Consider the following 25493-nt stretch of genomic DNA (forward strand, 5'->3'; position numbering starts at 1 on the left):
AACATGATGGGTTAAAGAGAAGTAGCACCAGGTCTGACAACAATAAGCATGTTTACATGCACACAAAAATGCTGATTAATCCCAAAAATCAGCTTATTTCAAAAATCTGATAAATCAAGAAAACCGTGTTTACATGCAATTTGAAATAATCGCCTTATTCTCTGCCTCTGACGTCAAACCATGAAGAGACATGCTCAACACGTGCACACATGGGATAAGCCGGTGAGAACACCGGTAAAGGTGTTTAACTGCCACACAAAATTGGCGTAATGTACAAAAACCTGCCCGTGTTGACCAGTTTATTCTTACGCCACTTATACATTACAACGATAAATAAACGCTGTTTATTGCATTTAACATGCGCTGTTGGCTTATTAAGCATAATTGGTGAACAGCAGGGGTTCTCAATGGGGGCGTTCAAACGATGCCAGGGGGTGCTGAGAGCAAATTAGTAGAGAGGGGGGCATTAGGTTACAAATGGGGGGTGTTTATTAGTCATATTAATCAAATCGATCGTTAAGTTCCTCTTTACATAAAAACTTTTATCAAGACTTGGAATATACCAATTCTCCATTGTACAGGTAAGGGAATGAAGTAGGGGGGCGTTCATCCAAAAAAGGTTGAGAACCACTGGTGTACAGTAAGAACGTGCATGTAAACGCGCTCAATGGTGTCTCACATTATTGTTTGTCTTGTGACTCATGTCCAAACGCAATGCTACAGGTTTGAATGTGCAGAAACACAAATGGGATTTAAGAGCTATTGTGGAGGGCAAGATTTTCACCACTGTTTATCGGGCAGTTTCTCACACAGATCTATTGGATGACTTTAGAAGACTTGGAATATAATTTAGAAGTCATACTAATCATTTTTATGGTACTTTTATAATGCTTTTTTTTTTTTTTTTTGTCATTATGAGACCTTAAAAAGCACAGTCACCATTACTTGTCTTGCATGGGAAAGAGCAGCTTGAACATATGTAAAAAAGTGGCAATCCACAAAAGAAGGAAAGTTATATGGTTTTGGAATGACATGAGCATGAGGAAATGATGACAGTTGAATTTTAATTTTTGTGTTAACTAGTTTGCTTAGTCTGCATATAGTGCTTGCATAAATCTATGCATGCAAATGTTTACATCTTGTCTTCTGCCTCTTTAGTGTGCTTGATTTGTAAGTTTGTTTCAAATAACTTAAAATGTCGAGCTCCTGACTTCCTGATCTAAATCCTGCTCTTACATTCAGTCTTGTTCCTCTGAGCTTTCTCAGTACAAGTGTTTAGTTTAGAAAAGTCTGTCCAGGTTGGAGTTTATGCCCCTCTCAGCAGGGATTTTGTCAGCTACTCAGAATGTGTTTGTGGCATGCGCTTAACTGTGAAAGCATTGGACTGTGTGTGTGTGTGTGTGTGTGTGTGTGTGTGTGTGGCGCCATGGTGGAACACAAAGAAATAAATAAAAAAAATAAAAATAACACATCGATGCATCCTCGCACCTTTCTTATTCCGACCGTCGTTTCACACTCGTTGCCATGGAAATAAGATAAAACTCACAGGGGGGAATTCACTAAGAATGAAATGCACCCGGTAAATTTGTTGGTTATTTGCAGATCAGGAAACGGTGCAAACACGGCCACAAAATTGCTGCTGAACGCACTTTGCATGCACTATTCTGAAGTTGCGGTCCGACACCAGACCACTGTGATCTGACACACTCTTCCGGGACTGTAGAGCACCGACTACCGTGATCCTGAATAATAATTATGTCATCATTTACTCACCCTCATGTTGTTGCAAACCCGTATGACTTTCTTTCTTCCATGGAACACAAAAACGAGACTTTAGGCAGAATAACAGTGTCAATCTCCATTTATATCCATTGTATGGAAAAAAGATGCATTGAAAGTGAACGGTGACTGAGACTAACATACTGCCTAACATCTCTTTTTGAGTTCCACATAAAAAACAATTTCATATGGGTTTGGAACACCCTGAGGTTGAGTAAATTATGACAGAATTTTCATTTTTGGGGAACTATCACTTTAAAGCTTGAGAGAGGGGTCAAAATGCATAGATTGTTTGCCCCTTTGTCAGTTTTGCATGGTTTTCCTCAAAGTGCCAAAGCTGATGTAGAACTATGACATTACACACACACACATTCACAAACTGCACCACTATTTGAGATTTACTGCAAACAAGATGCAGTTTTTCCTCGCCCTTCAGATAAATAGTCCTATCAGCATAATGATTCCACATCGTACATGCTGACGTGCTTATTTCTTTATTTCTTTTCCATTTCTGATCAATAATTTAGCATCCCTCCATCTTTTTTTGCATTTCATTAAATTCACATGGGGAATTGCCTGGCTGTTATGATCCTTATCTTAGCGTCATCGATTGGGGGGAGGGGGGAAGGGGGGGTGCGGGAGGTATGGAGGGAGACCCCACGTACACTTCTATATTATTGTGTGTGAGTGAATGTTTCTAATGTAGCTTTGCTTTTAGGGGTCCTAAAAAAAATATATAAAAAATTAAATAAAAATAATAATCATACACACCAAATAATGCCTATTTCAAATCTTACACTGCCCAGTTTGAACTGCAGTGTTAAAACTCTTTCTAAACAGTTTCTAAAACATTATCCCTGTCTCGCATTGCTGGGACAAACAGGTAGTCCCGCCACAAACTCACACCATTGGTTCTGTGTTTGCACTCTTCAAGAAGTCAACCTAAGATTGGTTTATTAAAAGTTGTCACTTCATTTAAAAAAATAATTGAAAACATTACACACTTCACATTTGAGGTTAGAATTTAGGTTAGAATTATTGTAGAATCATTATAATTAGCTTAATTTTAGGAACAATAGAAGTCAGTGGGAAGTCCTTATAGAGAGTTTGAGTTCTATGTGTGTTGGCTGGGTAAAGTGAATCTAAGTGCTTTAAAAAAAAATATTCTAAAACAAGGGTAGACTAATGACAGTCAGTGTAATTGAACCTGTAAATCCAGCTCTAACTCCTCACCACTCGGTCTGATCCTCTTACACATCTTGTCATCTTAAACATGAGTCACACAGCAGAAATCAGCTTACTGCATCACACACAGACACTCCTGAACCCTTCCTCTCTCACACCACTTGCAAAAACCTACCATGATATGTTGTTTTTTTTTGTTTTGTTTTTTTTTGGACATGGTACAAAATATGTGTGCAGTGTGTGATTCTAGGTATTGTTTAGTACCATATTAATACCATGGTATAAGAATATGCTAATCATTCAGTAACATGGGATATCTCAAAGTACCATGGTATTACTGTCTGATACCATCATTACAACCACAGTACTTTTTTTTGTAAAGGACATTCACCAAAATATGTGCACTAACTGATGCTGCATTAAGTGGAGTCGGAAATGTTGTAAGTACGAGTTCCGAGCACATGAATGACTAAGTGAAGTCATATTTACCAGTGAGAAACTCAGAATTCTAGATGATGCCTGAGTTTCCGAGTTGTGACGTTGGAAGGCCGTTCAATTCAGTGCTTTATTTGTATAATATTAATTTGTTGTATAAACTAAAGTTAAATGTTTAAAGGTAAAGTTAATGTCTTACCCTTCAGGGTTTGTTTTATGGAATATTTATTTATTATGAATTAGGGCTGTCAATTGAATGCGTTAATTCAGTGCGATTAATTATATAAAAAAGAATAATAATGCAATTAATCATGTTCCCGGACCGTAACAAGAAATATTACAACCATTGGAGCAATTCAAGCTAGAAGAACCACCTGTTTTCAGCAGGAGGCAGTATGTGAAACTCCAACTGTAAAGGCAATGCGCAGCTGTACAGACAACAAACCACACTCAACGCTTGCTTGACATTAGCAACAGCACAAGATGAGAATTCGTTCTTGCATTCAAACACAGCTGGACAGAGAGCAATTCCAAATGCAGAGACCTCGAGACGTGTTTTTCTAAGTTTCAAATAACATTTAACTTGACACAGCAACCTAAAATGCTGTTTATGACACGATGCAACCAAAGTGAGATGCTCAAAAAGTGTCTTTCTGATGCATGTGTACAATGACACGTCCTAAGAAAAGCCCTTATAATAAATCTATCTCGAACAGATTGATGAATTCAATTGCAAAATGGATTGCTGTGGATTCTAGGCCAGTGGCTTATGTTCAATAATATGGAATTAAAAATATATATTAACTACTAAATCCACTTTTTGTATTGTCTTATCAATGCTTTACCCGTCTGCAATAATAATGTAATGTACTGTATTTTTATTGTTGAATTATATATATATATATATATATATATATATATATATATATATATATATATATATATATATATACAGTGCATTCATAAATTATTCAGACCCCTTCATAATTTTCGCATTTTGTTATGTTGAAGCCTTATGTTAAAATGCTTAAAATTATTTATTTTTTTCACATCAATCTACACTCCATACCCCATAATGACAAAGCAAAAACCAGATTTTGATAACTTTGCAAATTTAGTAAAAAGAAAAAACTGAAATATCACATTGACACAAGTATTAAGACCCTAAACTCAGTACTTAGTTGAAGCACCTTTGGCAGCGATTACAGCCTCAAATCAAGCAAAACAAGCTTTGCACACCTGGATTTGGGGATTTTCAGCCATTCTTCTCTGCAGATCCTCTCAAGCTCTGTCAGCTTGGATGGGGACCATCGGTGGACAGCCATTTTCAGGTCTCTCCAGAGATGTTCGATTGGGTTCAAGTCTGGGCTATGGCTGGGCCACTCAAGGACATTCATAGAGTTGTACCTAAGCCACTCTTGCATTGTCTTGGCTGTGTTCTTAGGGTCATTGTCCTGTTAGAAGATGAACCTTCGGCCCAGTCTGAGTTCCTGAGCACTCTGGACCAGGTTTTCATTAAGGATATCTCTGTATTTTGCTGCGATCAGCTTTCCTTCAAACATGACCAGTCCCCCAGTCCCTGCCACTGAAAAACACTCCCACAGCATGATGCTTCACCGTTGGGATGGTATTGTGCAGGTGATGAGTGGTGCCTGGTTTACTCCAGACATGACGCTTGGAATTGAGGCCAAACAGTTCAATCTTCATTTCATCAGACCAGAGAATCTTGTTTCTCACAGTCTGAGAGTCCTTTAGGTGCTTTTTTTATGGGTCTTGCACTGAGGAGAGGCTTCCGTCTGGCCACTCTGCCATAAAGCCCAGTTTGGTGGACTGTTGCAGTGAAGTATGTCCATCTGCAAGTTTCACCCATCTCCACACATGATCTCTGGAGCTCAACCAGAGTGACCATCAGGTTCTTGGTCACCTCTCTTACTTAGGACCTTCTCCCCTGATTGCTCAGTTTGGCTGGGCGGCCAGCTCTGAGAAGAGTCCTGGTTGTTCCAAACTTCTTCCATATAAGAATTATGGAGGCCACTGTGCCCTTGGGAACCTTCAATGCAGCCGAAATGTTTTTGTAGCCTTCCCTAAATCTCTGCCTCAACACAGTTCTGTCTCTGAGCTCTTCAGGCAGTTCCTTTGAACTCATGGCTTGGTTTTTGCTCTGATATGCATTTTCAGCTGTGAGAGCTAATATAGACAGGTGTGTGCCTTTCCAAATCATGTCCAATCAATTGAATTTCAAGTGTCATAGCAAAGGGTCTGAATACCCTTTTTTTAATTTTTTTTTTTTTGTTTTTGCTTTGTATTTATGGGTTATGGAGTGTAATTTGATGTGAAAAATTAAATAATTTAAAGTATTTTACAACAAAATGTTTACCTATGTCATGAGAAACTAGTAGGACAAATGTTAACTTTAGTCCTGAAGAAACAGATAATTCAAATTGTTTTGTTTAGCTTTCTCTCTCTCTCTTTATTTTATTTTATTTTATTTATTTATTTTTAAGTTCAGTTGATGCACTGGTAATCTTTAAGCAAAGAGTGTCAGAGTCCGTTTACAAGAGCTGGAAGTGTGACCTTCTGTTAATCCATTAAAACGACTGGTTAATCAATTAAGCGGAGACCACGGTCAGCTACAATAATGCAACACAATAGAGAAAAGGAGAGAAAAAAATAAAAATAATGCCACACTGGGATCAGTCACACACACACACAAACACACTCTTTCAAGGTGTACATCCCAATGGATCCTATCCCATGATCTTCTCATATAATGTGAATGGCCACTCACACATCCGCATCTATGACAAAAGAGAGGGGAATCCAGCCATATAATCAATCAATACATGCTGGAAACCCTATTGCCCCTTATACTGATACACACTGACACAGCAGTTAAAGCGGATCAATGAGCGCTCCTGTGTGAAGGGCAGGCAGACGCACACCTCCATTGAGAAAGATGAAGTGAGAACAAGAAAGAGTGACTCAAGTGACTGATTCCATCTGACTTGGCCGGTGTAAGCAGCACCTATTGATTTTCCAATCAACATATCAACACTTACACACTCAGCTGCTTGAAGTAGAAAGTCTGTTACTCGAGGAAACTGCTACCTTGTTTAAACACACGCGCACACACACGCACACACACACACACACACACACACAATGGACTCTTGGCAGAATCCCTTGGCAACCTTTAGAGTTAATTTGAAATCAAAAGAAACAGCACTTGTCATTTTTGGGTGAATTGGCTTTATGGCCTGAACCCAAATCAACACAAAACGAGATGAGGGTAAAATTAAAGTAAAATATGTTTTCACAAGATTTTCAAACAATGTTTCAGTAACCAAAATATCTGATAGCAAGTTGGTCAGTCCTTATATTTTCAGCAGATGCCAAACAGATGCTAGCAACCAGAGTTTATGTTCACCTGAGTTGGTAGCAACAGTTCGCTACTCAAGCGTTTTCTGTTGGGATCAGTATCAGGCAATACATTGACAAAATGTGACCAATACTGACATTATGTATCATTTAATCATATTATGCTAAATAGCACAGATATCTCACAAAAAAAGCGTTTTGTTTGCATCTTTTAGATTATGTTTAGCTAACTGTGCCAACTGGGTCGCTAAATGACTATTTGTATTGCATGAGACAAACCTCAACAAATTTCGCCCTGAAAATGACCTATAGATTTTCCTTTTAACAAAAAGTAATTTATAATTCACACACTGCACACATACCCTATAAGGTAATGTTAAAAATAAGTATCATCTATGTTGACAGTACAGCCCATTGTACGTCTTTATTTGGCTTCATTTTGTTGAATTGTCCCATTTTTCATTGTGTCTGCTCCATTCAGACAAAATGGGAGACATTGAGGAAGCCCAAAATGAATTAAGACTGATTTACCGAGCTCCCCAAGACCATAACAAAGATGGAAGGGTTCCCCAGCTAAGCTAAAAACAAGGACAGGGTCTTCATCTTCATTTTAATTAAATCTTCATTCAAACGCCTCAGATGTGTATTCAATGAATATGACAGGCAAAACACAAAGAGCACAAACACAAATGCAAATCCTAGTTTTGTGGTTCTTATTTATTTTTTTACATTTTTTTTTAGAGTATTTGTTTTCACATTTGCCCTGTTCCAGAATATAGTAAGATGCCTAGCTTAGCTGAAGGTCAGTAGACAGTAGAAAGCAAAAATGTGCTGCCTTATAAGACACTTTTTTCCCCCTTAATTCTAAGCGGCCATTCACAGCAAATACATTTTTGCTTCAGTTTGCTTGTTTTATATATATATATATATATATATATAGTTTTTCTATGTAAACATGCGCTTGACATACATCTTTGTCCGTTGCACTACGTCTTGCTGTTTTTTCAGTGTCTCATGCAGGAGCTCCACGTTTTTAAGATGCTGTGTCAATTTAAACAAACTTTATCTATTAAAAATGCATCACAAGACACCTGCATTCTAACTGTGTCTAACTTTTTTCAGCGCAAGAATGTGTTTGGTCTGAATCGCTCCTATGGCAGCTTGTATTCTATTCCAGATTCATTCAAGATGCCGGAATAGAGAGAAATATCAGCAATACATTTTTATTTAATAGTGAAAAGAATCAGTTAAAAATAGTTCCATGTATTTAGAAACTTACTATTTTAACCAATATGTGTATGTGTGCTGTCTAGCTTTTCTTTAGCTTAAGGATGTGTCATTTTGAAACGCCCCTTAAAAGGTATCTCATATATGCGTATGTAGTCAGTAGATAGCAAGGCAGCTAACTGGGTTTTGGAACAGAGCAAGTGTTAGCATGTTACACCTACTCCTTTGGTCTAAACTGTTTGCAAACACGACCCTTAAAACCTATTCTCTGCATCTTCCTACATCGTAATCATTCTTTACACACTATTTGGACTCTTGAAAAACATCCATTGCTCTCTCTTCACACTCTCAAAGAAGAATGACCTTACCATTCTTTACATGATAGAGCTAAAAAAATAAAATCTAAAAAACTGACACAAAACAACGGGTGCAACAAGCCCTCCTGTACTATTCTGGGATCAGTTGGCCCATGCACTTCCAACATTTATGATGGAAAACATGACAGATTTCAAGTCAACAGTTACAGACACAACAGTCCAACTTAGCCAAGAATGTCTTACCTGGGACGATGGAGACAGTGTCCTTCTCCCAGGACACCACACTGACGTACTCCTGCACAGCAGAGGGGATGAGGCACTTGAAGACGGCCACGTTGCCCCGCATGGACCTTTGGTCCGCCACGCGAACCGTGTAGGGTTCCCTGAACACTGTTTGTGATAAGGTAGGAGAGAAACAGATGTGTGGATTGTAAGTTTTGTTCACGGTTGTGGGAAAAAAAGGGAAGACAAAAGGTTCCAGGTTCAATACAAGTTAAGCTCTATTAACAGCATTTGTGGCATAATGTTGATTACCACAAAACAATTATGTCAACTCGTCCCTTTTATACTTTAAAAAAAAAAGCAAAAATCAGTAAGAAATACTTACAATGGAAGTGAATAGAGCCAGTCCATGAGCGTTCAAATACACACTGTTTTAAAAACTATTAAGTAAGACATAAGCATTATAGGTGTTTTAAGCTCTGAAGGTGTTTTTAAGGATTTCCTGTTTCAGTGGCATGCCCAAAATTAAAACCCTAAAACTCTACAAAAAACCCCCAAAGAGGGTCAATTGTTTGGTATCATTTTAAAGGAAGCTTTTCAAATGTTTTATTGATAAAGATTCTGATAAATTATGAGATTCGCAGCCTAAGAAACTGCTTAAAAATCACAAAAAAATGTGATGTGGTGGTGCTGGAGTGGTTCGTCCAAGGGCGGAGGAGCCTGCTGCCATCCGCCAGGAGACGAAGGAGCTGCTGTCATCCGCCAGGGGGCGGGGGAGCTCGCTGCCTTCCGCCAGGAAGTGGAGAAGCCGCTGCCGGTCGCTAGAGGGCGGAGGAGCCGCTACCGTCCACCAGGGGGCGGGGGAGCTTGCCACCATCTGCCGGGAGGTGGAGCAGCTGCTGACATCTGCCGGGAGGCGGGGGAGCTCGCTGCCGTCCACCAGGAGGCAAGGTCCAGTGCCATCGGTTGGCGTCGCGGAGGACCGCTACCCAGCTGGCCGAGGACCGAATGGCGGCGTGGTCGGGATGGCACTAAGTACATGATACAGACTCAATGATGGCTCAAATGACACAGAATGGAACTGTAACGGGGTTTGGGAAAGGAGTAGGCAGGAACCGGATCAACATTCAACATTCAAGACTTTAATTATAACTTAACATCAAACTGAACTGGAACAGCTCTGGGTGTATTTCTCTCCCTCTCTCTCTCCCGCCCTCTTCCCTCTCCTCTCCCCTCGTCCTACCCAGGTACCCAGTAGGCGGGGAGAATCAGTCGGTGAGGATATGGGCAACTCCTCCCCTCAAGGGGGGGAGTAAGTCAGTCAGGAGCTTTCCCCAGCCTGAATAGGGCAGTGGGGGTATGTGATGAGGAGGAGGGCGTGGCCGGGCTGTGAGGGTGCATGCCTGGCACTGAGTAGCTCAATTATCAGGAAAGAGATAAGAGGAGGAGTCAGGGATGCCAGAGAGAGAGAGAGAGAGAGAGAGAGAGAGAGAGAGAGAGAGAGACACCCAGAGCTGCGTTTGTGTGTCGTTGACATTTGTTATTATGTTCCAGTTCAGTTTGATGTTAAGTTATAATTAAAGTCTTGTTGAATGTTGATCCGGTTCCTGCCTACTCCTTTCCCGAACCCTGTTACAGTTCCATTCTGTGTCATTTGAGCCATCATTGAGTCTGTATCATGTACTTAGTGCCATCTCCTGGTGGCCATATGTATCCCCTCCTCTAAGTAATGTTATTTGATATTTTATCTCCTCTCTATTTTTCATACATTTTTAAGCAAAAACGCTGCATATAAGCAACACCTGTTTCCAGGTAACATATATGTCAAAGACATGTACTTATCTATTACTAAAACAAATATGCTGGCTGTATTCTACTCTTTGAGAGCTTTCCAACAACATATGACACATGGCTATTTAATCAGTTTGATGTTTTTATTGATTACAATATGTATGTACAGTGCAAAAATATTAATAAATTATCAAAATGCTTGAAAATAAATTTCAAAGCACTTGTTCAATTTTGGTCATAATGTCTACATGCACTGTAAAGTACAGCTTCTAATCTTTGAAATGATACCTCTTATGTGTTGGTCAAGACTGCAGTAATTAATATTTTGATAATATTTTTTAATTATCAAATCTGAGTTTAAAGGGTTCAAATAAAAAAAAAATGTAATGCAGATAAATTGCTGACTTTATCACACTAAAATCATATTAACACTTATAATGTTTACATCTTGCCACAAACACATTTTTTAACCATATTTTTACTTCGTGCCTTTTAAGTCTTGATGAATATCAGTACAACAGCACTCTTGCTCATGTGATAGTATATTAATTTTATACAAAAGTTCTATAAACAATAAGTCAATACTGAGTAACCTAAATGTTAGACACAATATGGCCAGTTATTTTGTCTATTTTTGCAAACACCACTAATGAATAGTTTAATGTAATAGTTCCAAACAAAGCCATAGCAGAATCTATTTCATCAAGCATCTGAGAGACTGATGGCCTGGAATGGTGCAAACACAGAAAAGTGGAGGGATATATACAGTTAAACATCCCTGCACTGTTAAACTAAATATCAGAACACTTGGAAAGCTACATGTCCAATCAAATTAGAGGACTGGGGAAAACAAACTGTTGTAAAAACTAACTTAGAGCACTTGATATTGCATTTTGAGAAGAAGTAGGGAATCACTTTTGTAAATAGTTGCTTGGAGAGTTTAGGAATTGGCCTTTTTATAAATCACCCTGGCCATGCTTACAGACAATGAGTGGACGACCCCGCACAGCCTCTGGAGCTGTCAAAAACATTTGCCCCCACAGAAGGAACCCTCTCTGCACCTGACAACTGTAACCCTTATGCAAAATCAATAGAGGAGTAGAGCGTGCAGAAAGAGTGGGGTTCGAAAATGTAATTTACAGCCGAGGAGATCCTCCTACAGGACAGGGCAACAGGGGAACATGAGCAGATTAAAGGAGGCGCTGAATTTCATTTTAATTTCAGGGACTCAATTTGTTTTCTGTTTTTCATCAACATCTATTTACTTACGGATTTTAATTTCTGCCTCGCTTCATTGGGGAAGCAATGTGACACGCAGAGAAAGCGCATTTCATTCACAAACATGATGGCACAAATTTGATCAAGCAGTTGGGGGATGTTTTCAGGGAACTCTGTGGGTTTTGCAATTGGGTTCATGGCCAATTCAACTCCGCTGCTTTTCTACCCCATCGGAAAAGAGAGCGATTATAAGAATTCATGAAACGTTGCATTCATCCAAACAGGCGCTCTGAGGCCACCCCTCCCCATCCCCATCTCTCTTTCACTCGCTACCTCTATTTCTATATATAATTAACGCCTGGCTTACGGGCGAATTTCCTTGGTCATTAATAATGGTTTCTGCCAGGTGCCAGTGTCACCCACAGAGCGCAAAATCTGTGTCCTTGTCTGATATGACGTCTCGAATCGTTGAGTCCAGCAATAGACTGCATCTCCTTATTTCTTTCTGCAAAAATAATTGTCTTTATCAGTATTTTTGTCTTGCTTTCCAGTAAAAATATCTAAAACCAGATAAATGTACTTGAGAAGCGAAAATGGCATAATATATTTAGACTTGTTTTCAGAGAATGTATCTAGAATTTCTTTTTCTTATTGCATTGGCAATTTTTCATTTTATTTTATTTTTTATTAAAAAAATTTTTATCAAGTTTGTGCTTAAAACAAGAAAAAGTAATATCCCAATATGGTTAGAAAAAAATAAACTTTATTCAATATATATTCATTGCAACCTTTCTTTATATATATATATATATATATATATATATATATATATATATATATATATATATATATATATATATATATATATTTATATTATTTATTTATTTATTTTTTACCCAAGTACATTTATCTTGTTTAAAGGATGTTTAGTTATTTTTACTGTAAAACAAGACAAATTATACTTATTAAGAAAATTATTTATTGCAATTTCTCTTTCTTTCTTTCTTTCTTTCTTTCTTCCTTCCTATAAAAACATTCTGCCATACTACTCTAGCTAGTTCTGCAGTATATAGTATACTGTGCATACAGTAGTATGCACATTTTCTGTATGGATAAAATAGAATACCCTGATGATCTAGTACATTTTCCAAAATGAGTCATATACTGTTTAGAAAAAAAAATAATTATAAAAATCCCAAAATGTAATGTGCTCGACTTCACCATTTCAAGTGTGACGACTGAACCGGAAGTTAATGTCAACCATGATTTTGAACTCTTTCTTAACTCATTATTTGATCTGGTAAGATATATATATATATATATATATATATATATATATATATATATATATATATATATATATATATATTCATAAAAGTGAATTAAAAATGCAAAATTACCATCTTGATAACTGGATGCCACTCTCTGAATTAAACACGCAATGTGATGAGGTCATGTATGATATATGATACTACTGTTTGAAATTTGTATCAGGAAAAACTGTCTTCTGTTTCACACTGTTATACAGTGTATAATGCTCAGTAAGTAGTCAACTAGTATTCCATTAAAAAATATAGCCTTTCTCTTTCATAAACATTTCATTGGTGTATATGAATATATGTAAATGAAAGACATAAGTAAGTAAATACTGGCTGTGTATATTTGGCCAGTGTTAACTAACCACCTTCTTACTGATTTAGATGAGATTTGAATCAATAGAACAAATCAATAGAACTCCCTATTACACTCAGGACTCCATAGTCTACAAATAATCATTTATTCAGTCATTGATTGACTGTGAGTCCCTGGCCTTATTGAATTTCCAAAGATAAACTAACTCAAACTGGCCCTATTAGCTAGTTTTATTTTCACCTCAATCGCAACTTGGATGGAAACCACTACGCTGCACCTGGCACTAGAAAGCTGTTTTACAGCGGTCGAAAAAGCGTAAACAAGACAAAACATCTCCAAGGCTTCAATAATGCATGCATAAAATTCACAGACGCATTTGCCGACAACAATAGCAGATAGCATTTTTATGGGTAAATGACTCTCTGTCTTCATGTGTGGCATCATTAGAATGTTACTGATGCCTGACTATACTCATCCGTTGCTTGGAAACGGACTGAAACATGGGCTGGCGCTCTCTTTTTCTGCTTTCTCGCACACCAGGACGACCGAGTCCTGTATCACTATCGTTTAAATAATTAACTTGAGAGAAACCAAATACAGCATTTACTTATTCATGATGCGAGATGTATAAAAAGGGAAAAAGAACCAAATTGAATAAGAATGAGCAGGTGAATAGTGCTTGTTAATGTAATGGTGAAGAAAAAAAATTAACATGACCCATCAGGATGCAGGAGCCCTGAGAAACAAAGGGCTGAGAAAGAAAGGAAGTGTGAGTGCATGCCACAGCGCACCTGTCACCCTCACAGCAAGGTCTGTGTTTAACCCTTATTTTGACCTTAAATAAACTCAACCCACTCTATAGAACAGACTTTATTACTCTGAGACACGATACTGCTTAATTATTAATGCACAATTGCGATTATACACATTGACTGACTTCATCAATTTGTATAATTTTGACTTTGACACTTGATGTAAAACCAATACAGTCTAAGAGCGAGTTCAAAAGCACACCTTTTGATGTGAGTGTTAAAGAAATAGTTAACTCAAAAATGAAAGTTATAATTTACTCACCCACATGTCATTCCAAACCTGTATGACTTCCTTGTTTATGTGAAACATAAAATGTTTTAACGAATATCTCTGTCCATCTTTTCAATACAATGGCAGTTGATAGTGACTCACTTTAAAGCTTAAAAACCCAAAAGTGTCATAAATGCAACTTATGCATCATATTCCAAGTCATATGAAAACATACGATAGGTTTTTAATTTTTTTCAGTGAAAATATTGACATCCGTGAAGCTTGTTTAAAGTGACTGGTGAGTTTACGAGAATGACATGAGGTAAAAAAATTACAAAATTACAAAAATTATTCCTTTAACATAATGTAATCTTTACATGTGCAAGAATTTCATTTAAAGGGGTCTTATCATAATATTATCATTTTAAGGTCAATATTAGTCAATATATATATATTTTTTTGTGTCCACAAAAATAATAATAAAATAAATGTTATGACCTTTTTCCTCTCTCTGACCCTTTTCTGTTGTTGTGCCTTTAAAGGGATAGTTCACCCAAAAATGAAAATTCTCTCATCAATTACATCCTCATGCCATCCCAAATGTGTATGACTTTCTTTCTTCTGCTGAACACAAATGAAGATTTTTAGAAAATATCTCAGCTCTGTTGGTCCATACAATGCAAGAGAATGGTGACCAGAACTTTGCATCTTCAAAAATCACATAAAGGTAGAATAAAAGTAATCCATATGTCTCCAGTGGTTAAATCCATATCTTCAGAAGATATAAGATTAATATTTAAGTCCTTTTTACTATAAATCTCCACTTTCAGTTTCACATTCTTCTTCTTTTGTTTTTGGCAAGTCACATTCGTTGTGAGTATCGCCACCTACTGGGCAGGGAGGAGAATTATACTAAAAAAGGACTTAAAAATGTATCTGTTTCTCGCCCGCACCTATCAAATCGCTTCTGAAGACATGGATTTAACCACTGGAGTCGTATGGATTACTTTTATGCTGCTTTTATGTGCTTTTTGGACCTTCAAAGTTCTGGCCACCATTCACTTGCATTGTATGGGCGTAAAAGCTTAAATATTCTTCTAAAAAATCTTTATTTGTGTTCAGCAGAAGAAAGAAAAGTCACATCTGGGATGGCATGAGGGTGAGTAAATAATGAGATCATTTTCATTTTGGGGTTTCCTTTTTCACTATCCCTTTAAGACTTCTATGTACTCACCCTCTTTGCATATACAATGAGAAACAGTGCTTTTCTACTCTAAGCAGGTTTGCTAAAGAGCCCAATTTGGTTCGTGAGACAATCCCCGAAATGTGCCATACAAACTCTTAATTTTGGCCTAAAATTTTCAGGGTTCTTGTTAAAAATAAACTTCAGCCACTTTTCTGTATTGTTGGGAATATGCAGAGCTGTAGGTGCTACACACAGCCAGGCACAGCGCAAAGATTGGTGGACTTTCCCAATTTTTACTCTTAGTATTAATTATTCGGGTGTTTAGGAAGAATAGTGTTTATCCTATTTCCTACTTATTACCTCACCGTGTTAAGTTTCTGAAGACAGAATAGGCATTATTGCAGCTTAAATGTGGATGATCACGTATTGACCTATCTGATGTCAGTAAGTTGAAAAAGTTAAGAACAAGCCATTTTTGCATCTTGTTTGATAAAGTAATTCCTGTTCAGTGATATGTGTTTTATATTGTAAGTCACGTTGGTAAGAAAACATCTGCCGACAACATAAATGGAAGACCATTAGCAAAGAGAGATGAAAGACTTACAGTATAGTATAGTTTAGCCTGATTAGTGTGTCTTGGAAAGCAGCATAAAACATCGGCTAAAAATTACCTTGTCAAACGTACTGTACACACCTGTCTCTTAGGAAATGTGAAAATGGGTATACAAACAATTGCCAGGCTATGAGTTGACATTGTGAAATGGTAAATGAAAAATGAACAGGAACACATACACTCATTTTAAACCCTCATAGGGAGATTTTCATAAATGTAGAGCTATCCACACAGGTGCCCGTGCTATTATTGGCACAGGATCAGCATGCGGGAGAGTGGGTGAGAAAAGGGAGGGAGGAAGGTAGAGAGAGAGAGAGAGAGAGGGGTGTCATACAGTGAGCTGTCTGCTGTCATCATTCTCCAGTGCCACCTGAGACACTCGGCGCCACACCCTGCCCCTCCTCTCCCCGTACCCATGGTAACCCATCAGTGCAAGGAGCTGATTGGCTGGTGATGCAGCCCCAGTACTGGGTTCTTCAGGGCTCTGTGTGGGTTGCTAAGTCCACCAGCAGTTTTTGGAGCATCTTAGCACTTAATTGATTAATTAGAGTAATTATTTGAGGCGAAAGTAACCCCCATCTTGTCGCTGGTTGATAGGTAATACATTCCATCCTCTGAGATTTTAATGTTAATGCGGGTAAGGTGGAAAAAGTAGCATGGACTAGAGTTTCCGCTAAGAAATTTTGGTGCCGGCCAATGTGTCTAGGAATGGTAACATTTGCTGGACAAATTGGAAAAAATCCGGTCATTTCATTTAGGTGTTTATTTTGCACTGTAACGTAATGGACAATAAATAATAATGTGATATAATAATGACACAAAACGGCAAACGTTTGTTCTAAATAGCTGCTTTTCTATTTAAAATAAAAAAAACTGCTGTCATGGAATAAGCATCTAATTAACACAAAAACATTCACCAGGGAGCAAAAGTGGGCAAAGCAAAAAAACTAAACTAAATTTGCCACATGTCCTTTCGTTTACAAAAAAATATTAAAATAACAAATATTGTTAGGTCACGTCTAGGGCTGTGCGATATTAATAATATGCTTCTATCCGACACACGCATCTGTGTTTCATGTGAGTGTTGCCTGCGCTTTCTCTGGAGCATGAAAGTGCGTGCGAGTCCAGCAGGCTTTCCGAAATTTACAGGAAAGCCAGAGCAGGATCACTCGCGCTACTAAATCACTTTTGACCCAGGGAAAACCCTGAAGAGAAAAAACATCTCCACAGAAAGGAATGACTCCCAAACAAGTCAAGAAAATGAAGAGGAGCTTGCTATTAAAACAGGTGCGACATCTGGTGTGGGTTCAGTCTATTTTATCTCTTCAAAATGAAAGCACGCAAAAGAATATTATAAAGGCAAAAGATGCGCTCCTCATTATTTCGGTCATTTGTGTTTTTGCAATAAGGGTTAATAATTCTTTGATATTTATTTTCTAAAGGAAGTGTTTATTTTCTGTTTTTGTATAGGCCCATATATATGTTTGTAGCCTATTATCTTCTTTGTTCCATTACTTTGGGAAGATCTTGAGTTTCTTGAGGAAAGTTTTAATAATAATAAGGTCAACAACAAATGTGGCATACTGTGAAATTTAGCAGTATGGTAATGGTATTTTTTATTTTTTTATTATTGTCAAGTTCCAAATAAAGAGCAAATTAAATAAGAGGAAGTATTTAATTCTCTGACTGGATTATCCAGTTACAATAGGCATTACAATATGGTTATTCAATATATAAACCAATTTTTAATTTACTCTGTGATATATATCATTATCATGAAATAAAATTACTCATATCGTGATGTAAGATTTTTGTCATATCACCCACCCCTAGTTATGCCATATAAGTTCTCACCTTCGCTAATTTTCTTGACTCTTTATTTTTATGATTTCTTTTTATTTTTTTTATTTTCCTCAGATTTTTTATAGCATAAAAGCTCCTCCAGAAGATGGCAACGCAAGGCCGTTTTAATGTAATTTTTCTGAAATGAGAAGCTTCTCACTGTGGGCACATAAGACGAGAATAACAAAGGCTGCTTTTGCCAGTGTGAGGTATAAAACCCGCTGTAGTCGCAGATTAGAACTCCGCAAGCTTCGGGAAAGTTTCAACTTCTGTGGCAGCGAAGCGCTGTAATCATTGGGATGGTGACACGCTCTGCATTTGTGGCATCAACTAAAGAAGTAGCTGACGCTTCGTGTTAATATTTTTACCGGACATTGTGTCCGACCATGTTTGAATTTGTCGGACATTTTAATGCTCAAAAATAGATATTAAAATACACATTGTTTCAAAGGTTTTGCCACAAAACATTAACATTATATATGTTAACATGATTTTAGTGACATAAAATCCCTTCCTAACCTTATCTATGTAAAGTTATATACAATATTACAACTTTGTTGTCATGATGACGTAATGTCGGTAAACCCTCTAATCTAGTAAATCCCTGTTTTTATCACACTTAAATCATATTAACATGTATACTATTTATGTTTTGTGGCTATACTTTTGAAACACTATTTTATCATTTTATACACTGGCCCCATTCACTTCCACTGTAAGAGCCTTACTGTAACTGCAATTTGTGCTCGTTTTAAATAAACATAATAATTTTTAAATAAGGCAAAATAATTTTTTGTGCTAATCAACATTATGCAACAAATGCTGTTGACTGAGCTTAACTTGTACTGAACCTGGAACATTCCTTTAAATGAGTTGTCACAATATGAACCAACTATTTCTTTTAAGCTGATGTTATTTATAAAGATGTGAGATCAAAAGAGTCCTTGATGTAGCTATTTCTGGGACATTTCGAGTAGGTGAACGTGTGTGTGTAAGATGGGAACTCTGGCTTAGAGGACAGATGGAGACTTGGAGACAGGAGGGACACTTGCACAGGGACTGTGCCGGCTGGTATAAGCGTGTGTGTGTGTGTGTGTGTGTGTGTGTGTGTGTGTGTGTGTGTGTGTGTGAGGGGAGGTGTATGGATATCCCTCGCTGTTGCTGGGTGGCCAGTCCCGCTCACGAGCAGTGACCTTGGCACATAGTGGGAGGGTCAGTCAGCCAACTGTCTGTAGCGCCATGTGCCCGTCTGTGCGCTGCTTTTTAAAGCAGCCAGGTCAAAAGGCCAGCCACTGGGACATCCATTTGGCACTTACATTCTTATTTAGGTTAGCAATATGGCGAGCGCTACTTCTGCTGTTACTGCAGATGTTAAACTCAGAAGACACGTTTCACCTGTACCATCACGTGCCTCCCCTCTGCCACTATGCCTTTGTTGACTGTGCTCTTTTCTCTCAACAATATGGTGCCGTGAGAGAAGCTGATGAAAAGCAATGCCATTCGAGTCTTATAAATAAGTGTGAACATAATAGTAAGGATATGGACAGACAGGTGTAAGTAATTAATTATTTGTCCAATGTGATTTAGAGTACACTTATTACCTGGACAATCCCCCTGGAACAACCTGGGCTTCAAGGGATAGTTCACCCCAAAATTAAAATTCTGTCATTATTATTATTGACGTTATTATTATATAACATTTTTCCTTGTGAAACCTTTTTAAAAACATCCATTAAAGAACGTTCTGAATAAAACCATTGTCTAGTGATACTGAAAGCAGGACAGTCCATTAAAAAATGCTTAATAGTCAGTGGTGAACAATTCTTTTAAATAAACCATTCAATCTATTACAATTTGACTAAATTATTCATTCATGAATCGGACTGATCCGGTTCTCTAGTTTGCTCTTGAACTGCAGTTCTTGAGATAATAGCTCACTGGAAGGGAAGGTTTTCAGTGAATAACGACTTTTAGTCTGTTTCTCACACAAAACTATTGTATGGATTCAGAAGACTCTGAATATACCACATGAATCATTTTGTCTACTTTTATAGTGCTTTTATGGAGTTCAACAGCCATGGTTGCTGTCAAATGTTGTTGAATGGAAAAGACATCTGAAGATTATTCAAAATGCAGTTTTTCACATTTTTTTTGTTCTACGGTTGAAAGGAAGCCAGTCAGGTCATAGTCATATGACACGATGGTGAGTAAATAATGACAGAACTTTCATTTTTGAACTATATTCAACTATATTGAATATATTGCCTTCTTCACAAATAGGGCACAAATAGGGGCAAAATCCCTCATAGCTCGCTCCTTACAGGGCTTGAAGTTGCCAGTTCTTAGCTTCAGCCACTGTAGATACTGTAGATGCTGTAGATAGATAGATAGATAGATAGATGGTGTCAGTCAGTCAGACGGATGGATGGATGGTATCTTACCTGCTTTGACACGGATGCTAGGGCTGCGGATCTTGCCGGCCTGGTTCTCGGCAGTGCAGAAGTAGTCATTATCGTGAATGAAGCTGTTGAAGGCAGAGGGGGAGAAGGGGTAGAGTTGCAGTGTGCCATTGGCGTGAACATGGCGGATGTGTGGCACGTCGTAGATGTCGTCGCCTGTGGCCAGGTACCAGCGGAGGACGGCATGGGGGGCGCCACCTGCAGGACAGGGCAGGGACACCCCCACTGAGCTGGAGAAGGTCACTCTCTGCAGGGAAGCATTCACAAAGTACAGCCGCGTCGAGACCACATCCTCGCTGTGCACTGGAAGAGAGACAAGTCGGTCAGTCACAAAGTCTTATTTTATTCTTAACATCAACATCTGGACAGGTAAAAGGGAAATCCCATGTGACAAGTATAAGACACAAGGATCAATGAAAAAAATTTTCATGTTGGTTTCATATGGTTTTAAAAAAACGTTTACACCGTATTCAATAAAAGTTTTGATTTAAAGACTCTAAAAATGTCAGATGGTACAACCATCAAGAAAAAAGTACTAGCATATTTTTTTTACACCTTGTATAGTATACACATCTGATTTTCAAAAACGTTTTTTAATATGTATTAAGTAAGGGATAATCCACAGCTATGAGTGCGTTAAACTATTTTAACGCACAATGTGAAGGCGAAGAACCGCCCGTTGCGAAGTGCATTCAAATTGTTTCATGCACACCTAGCCGTGGTTTAGCTATTAATTAATTTAATTAATTATTTAATTTAATTCAATCCAGTTACATTCTCTGCCCCTCCGTGCAAAACAGCTGAATGTCAAACCATACATTCCTTACAAACGCTTTGAATAAATAGTAAGGGGCTGATGAAAACTTTTGTCTTTTCCGTGTTTCCTGTAGAGCTTCACAGTTGATTTAAAGACAGCACAACATGACTTGATGAGTAAGCACATCAGTATAGAACGGTGATTAAAACTACCAGCGCATTAAATGGCACACATTCCAGCCAATCACAAACAAGTATTCGAACAGACCATGGTATAAACATTTTTAATTAATAAACATTACGACGTTTTCTGGGTGGTTGTACAGTTTGACATTGTACAACCTGAGCTAACTTTGTCATGTCATAAAAAGGTCAAATTCTGTGATATTTTAAGAGACTTACTGACCTTGACACACACACAGTTCGTTTACATGCGCTGTTATAATCGAGCTACAGTGGGTTTTTGCGTAGTCGAGCTACAGTCTTCATCTGTCTGTCCAAGTATGCGTGACACAATGTGTTATCTAATATTATAAGAAAGTACATAAAATCTGGCCGTATAATACACAACATGACATTTTAAAAATACAAATTGTTGTTTTAGACTGACTGATATAAAAAAAATCACTTTTAAAATGCATGTAAATGACAGTCATGAAATATGTGATATCATTTCCTGTTTTATGGTTACTTGTTGGTTGCACTGCCATTATTTTGGACTCTTATTTGTCATTGACTGACAAATGAAGAAAATTCATGTTCCTTTATGTTACTGTCCTTTGACTGGCATACTTTGATAACCACATCATAAAAGAAGCATTGTGTATCACTGTGGCTAACCTACACCTCACGCTCATGTTGAGGGCTAGTGTATGTCTAGCAAAGTGCATGCCATGCCTCTCATCTGATTGGATTATCCTTGAGACGTTCCCATTGGGTCAGTACAACACAACCTTTTCAGTACAATGGCAGTGTATAACGCCTCACTTTTAAGCTAAATAAAAAGGACCCAAATGTATCACAAAAGTAGTCCATGCGAATCATGCGTCATATTCCATTCATGAATGCATGACAGAAGCTCGTTCACAGTGGTATGCGTGTTCATAAGAGACCTTTCGCTGTTTTTAGCACTAAACAATGCAATTTCTTGCGTGAACGCATACTGCTGTAAACAAGCACTGTGAATGCGTGACGGACGTCAAGATTTTCACTGAAAAATGGTTGTTTCTTATCAAATCCGTATCATATGCTTTCAGAAGACTTGGAATATGACTCACTAGTCACATGGCACTACTTTATGGTACATTTGGCTCCTTTAAGTTACAAAGTGAAGCACTACACACTGTTCCATTTAACTAACAATCATCCATATTTATGTTCTTGACAGATGCTTATCTAAACTTAACCCAAATGACAGTGGTATCAGCGCAGTTGTAGGGCAGGCATTAAAGAATATCACTAATCTAATATGTGTGTGGTGTGAGCCATGCTGAATGCTGCCATCTGATAGGAGAATAAATAGGTCATAAAACCCTTGCTATCTACAAACCTCTGACAGCTAATGTGAACCATACATTCATCCATTCTTGGTATATTACCAAATTTGGACTGAGGAAATAGAAAAAAAATCGGATGTTGCATAAATTAACTTATTTAGCAGCGTAGCTAATGATGTCCTTCAAAGGCAGTATTTTAGCGATTTAGCATTATGGCTTCTCTATTATCTGCAGGCTCTATCACGGATTACATGGTTCTGGTGGGATGGCTCTGTATCTTTTTGTATTGTGAGAATTGCTTAGCTCAGCTCTGGCTCCAAGCCAAGGGAGACACAAGCCCAAAGCAAGAGAATTTTCTTCTAAGGCAATTACATTTAATTAATGCCCCCCACCAGGTTTGTGTCAACAATGCTTGGATTAACCCCCATTCTTGTGAATCCCATTGTGTTCAAAAGAATAATGGTGACATGCTACCATGGCATTAAAGCCAATGGGGTGCTATAGATAGGTAGACTATATTGCCCTACAAGGCCAAAGCGCAGTTACTACCTCATCACTGAAACTAAGATACATGGCTTGAAAGCTTTTTGATTGCCCAGCCAAATGTGGATTATCACATTTTCACACTCTGTTTTCTCTCATCTAGTCTGATGACAATTCATAATAATAGTATGAGATGGCAAAATCAAGAACGAGATGATGGAAGTGTATTACAGGCTATTGACATACATCGGTTATTTGAATTGCATAAATAAATAAGGAATATGTCACCAAATCTTTTCACAAATGTTTCCTGTTGAAAATGTGGCTAGCTAAAATTTGATGTCTGTATTGTATCGAAATTCTGTTTGTTGAATAGATGGTCTCAACCGGAAGAAAACTCATACCTTTTCGTACGAGCCAAGTCAAACGATATCTTACGATTTCGGCATCTCGTATGAATTATTACAGGTTGTCATGAGACTATGTTGATTTTCTTTAAGTCTTAGCATAGCTGAGCAAAACCTGTCTGTCACAGGACAGACCATAGTCTAAGAGACCTGGTTCTGGGGAATCTTGTCTCCTACGTGGGTGCAAGAATCAATATAAACCTTTTAGCTCCATGTCATAGCTTTTGTAAACAAATGTGTGTAAAATAATAAAGTCAAAAGATTTAGCCAGTTCATATTCTCAAATCTTAAGTAAAAAAGTAAAATGAGGAGAAAAACACTTTATTAGACGGCTCAATATTAACTTGTACAGTAGCCTCTACCGGTGCCATAGTACTACCATGGATTCAAGCTTCATAATACCAATGGTACCACAGTGTTTTTCTTAGAATACAGTTGTATGTAAGTATGTACCTAATGCTTATGCAGTGAGACGCTCATAAGAACAAGCCAACGCATAGTCAAGACACAACCGCCAAAGACCTCCACCAAAGGGGCTGTTCACTCCGAACACGTCCATCTTTTTCTATGCAAGTATGCGCTAGACGGTCATCTTTGACTGTTGCAGCATGCTCATTTTAGCATTTGAATGTGCATTTTTATCTTAAATTCAACGAATATTACAATTTCTAATTTTAATTTGACAGCCTATGACAGCCAGCAGTTACTAAAATAATGTGTTATTTTTTATATACTTTTTTGAGAGATGTATACATGGGTGATTCTTACAAAACATGTCAAGAAATTGTCCTGAGGCCTCACGTATAAAACTTGCATAGTTTTCATCCTAAAAGTCTGCACAAAAGTCTGATTTTGAATATGCTAAAACATTTTTAGATTTATAAAACCGTACATACACCAGAACCTGCGTAAAGTTCCCCTTTATAAATCGCACTTAGCGTAAGATTGTGCGTACATGCACATGATTTATTCCCCACCACGGGGAATCCTTGAAATAACCATATACGGAGCTTACAACTCCTGTTTTTACTATGTACAACCTCATCTACATATAATTACCATATACACTTTGCAATGGTCTGTTCGACTACTGAATGTGGCATATTTGTTTTGCCAGGCCATTCCACAAGTCAAGTGCACATCACAAGTGCTAAGTGTTTATAATCAGTCTGTTCAGTTCATAACTTGTCCAGCTGGAGTCACCAATTCACACACACCAGTAAAAGAGGGTGTAGGCACAGTCAAGAATGAATGGATTGTGCGCATATATTGACGCCAAGTCTCTTTTTTTATAAATCCCAATGTGTGTGTGGAAAATTGCGTATGCTTATTTCAATGTCTTTTTTGTGTGTACTATAGATAGAATGATATATCGGTTTTACAGATTAATCGGTGCCGATAGACGATTTTGGAACAGTCGTTATTGTCATTGACTCCGTCACTGAACATTAAGAGTCCCAGGTGTGTTACAGGCTTGGTTATAGTTAAGTCCCACGTTATACACCAAATCTTCATATGTTCTGGATATTATTGTGATTTTTGGTTGACTAATAACTGCATATTTTGGATTATTGTAGACTCTATGTCTGTACCCTTCACAGCATGGAAAGACGTAAAAACTATCGGCATATAGAAAATGAAGACTATTTTTGGGCCATTAAGCTTTTTTCATACAGTAGCATTAATTTTATGACAATTACACACATTTTACTCCATAATTCTCCTTACCGCAGCACATAAAAAGATGGTCATATGATATTCTCATTAATGCAACGTGAAAAAGAAAATTATATATTATTTAATTTGTAAAGTATTTATACCTCATTATTGTTCTGTTTTTCATTTTTGCTTATTTTAATTTTAAAAAAATCATTGTACAACAACTGTACAGTAAAAAAAATGGCTGTGTTATGATAATGAGAATCATCATTAAAATCAATGGGAATAGTAAAAGTAAATGTCAGGACGTATTAAGGAAATGAAAATTGGGTGGTAATACGTGCTTAAGTGTCCTAAAAATAATGTTCTAAATATATATTTACAC

At 37.6% G+C, this 25493-nt stretch overlaps 1 protein-coding gene across 2 annotated transcripts in view; it reads right to left on the minus strand.

Moving 5' to 3' along the window:
• Nucleotides 1-25493, minus strand: part of LOC127421913 (cell adhesion molecule DSCAML1-like) — a 102626-nt gene that overhangs the window by 63106 nt on the left and 14027 nt on the right. For both annotated transcript variants that reach the window (XM_051665133.1, XM_051665132.1), the window contains exons 2-3: nt 20290-20610; nt 8565-8711 (exon numbers count right to left, since the gene is read on the minus strand). In XM_051665133.1, the coding sequence (XP_051521093.1) occupies nt 8565-8711; nt 20290-20610 (468 nt within the window). The remainder of the gene's footprint in view (nt 1-8564; nt 8712-20289; nt 20611-25493) is intronic.

This window comes from Myxocyprinus asiaticus, chromosome 31 (assembly GCF_019703515.2).
Source record: "Myxocyprinus asiaticus isolate MX2 ecotype Aquarium Trade chromosome 31, UBuf_Myxa_2, whole genome shotgun sequence".
Classification (NCBI taxonomy): Eukaryota; Metazoa; Chordata; class Actinopteri; order Cypriniformes; family Catostomidae; genus Myxocyprinus; species Myxocyprinus asiaticus.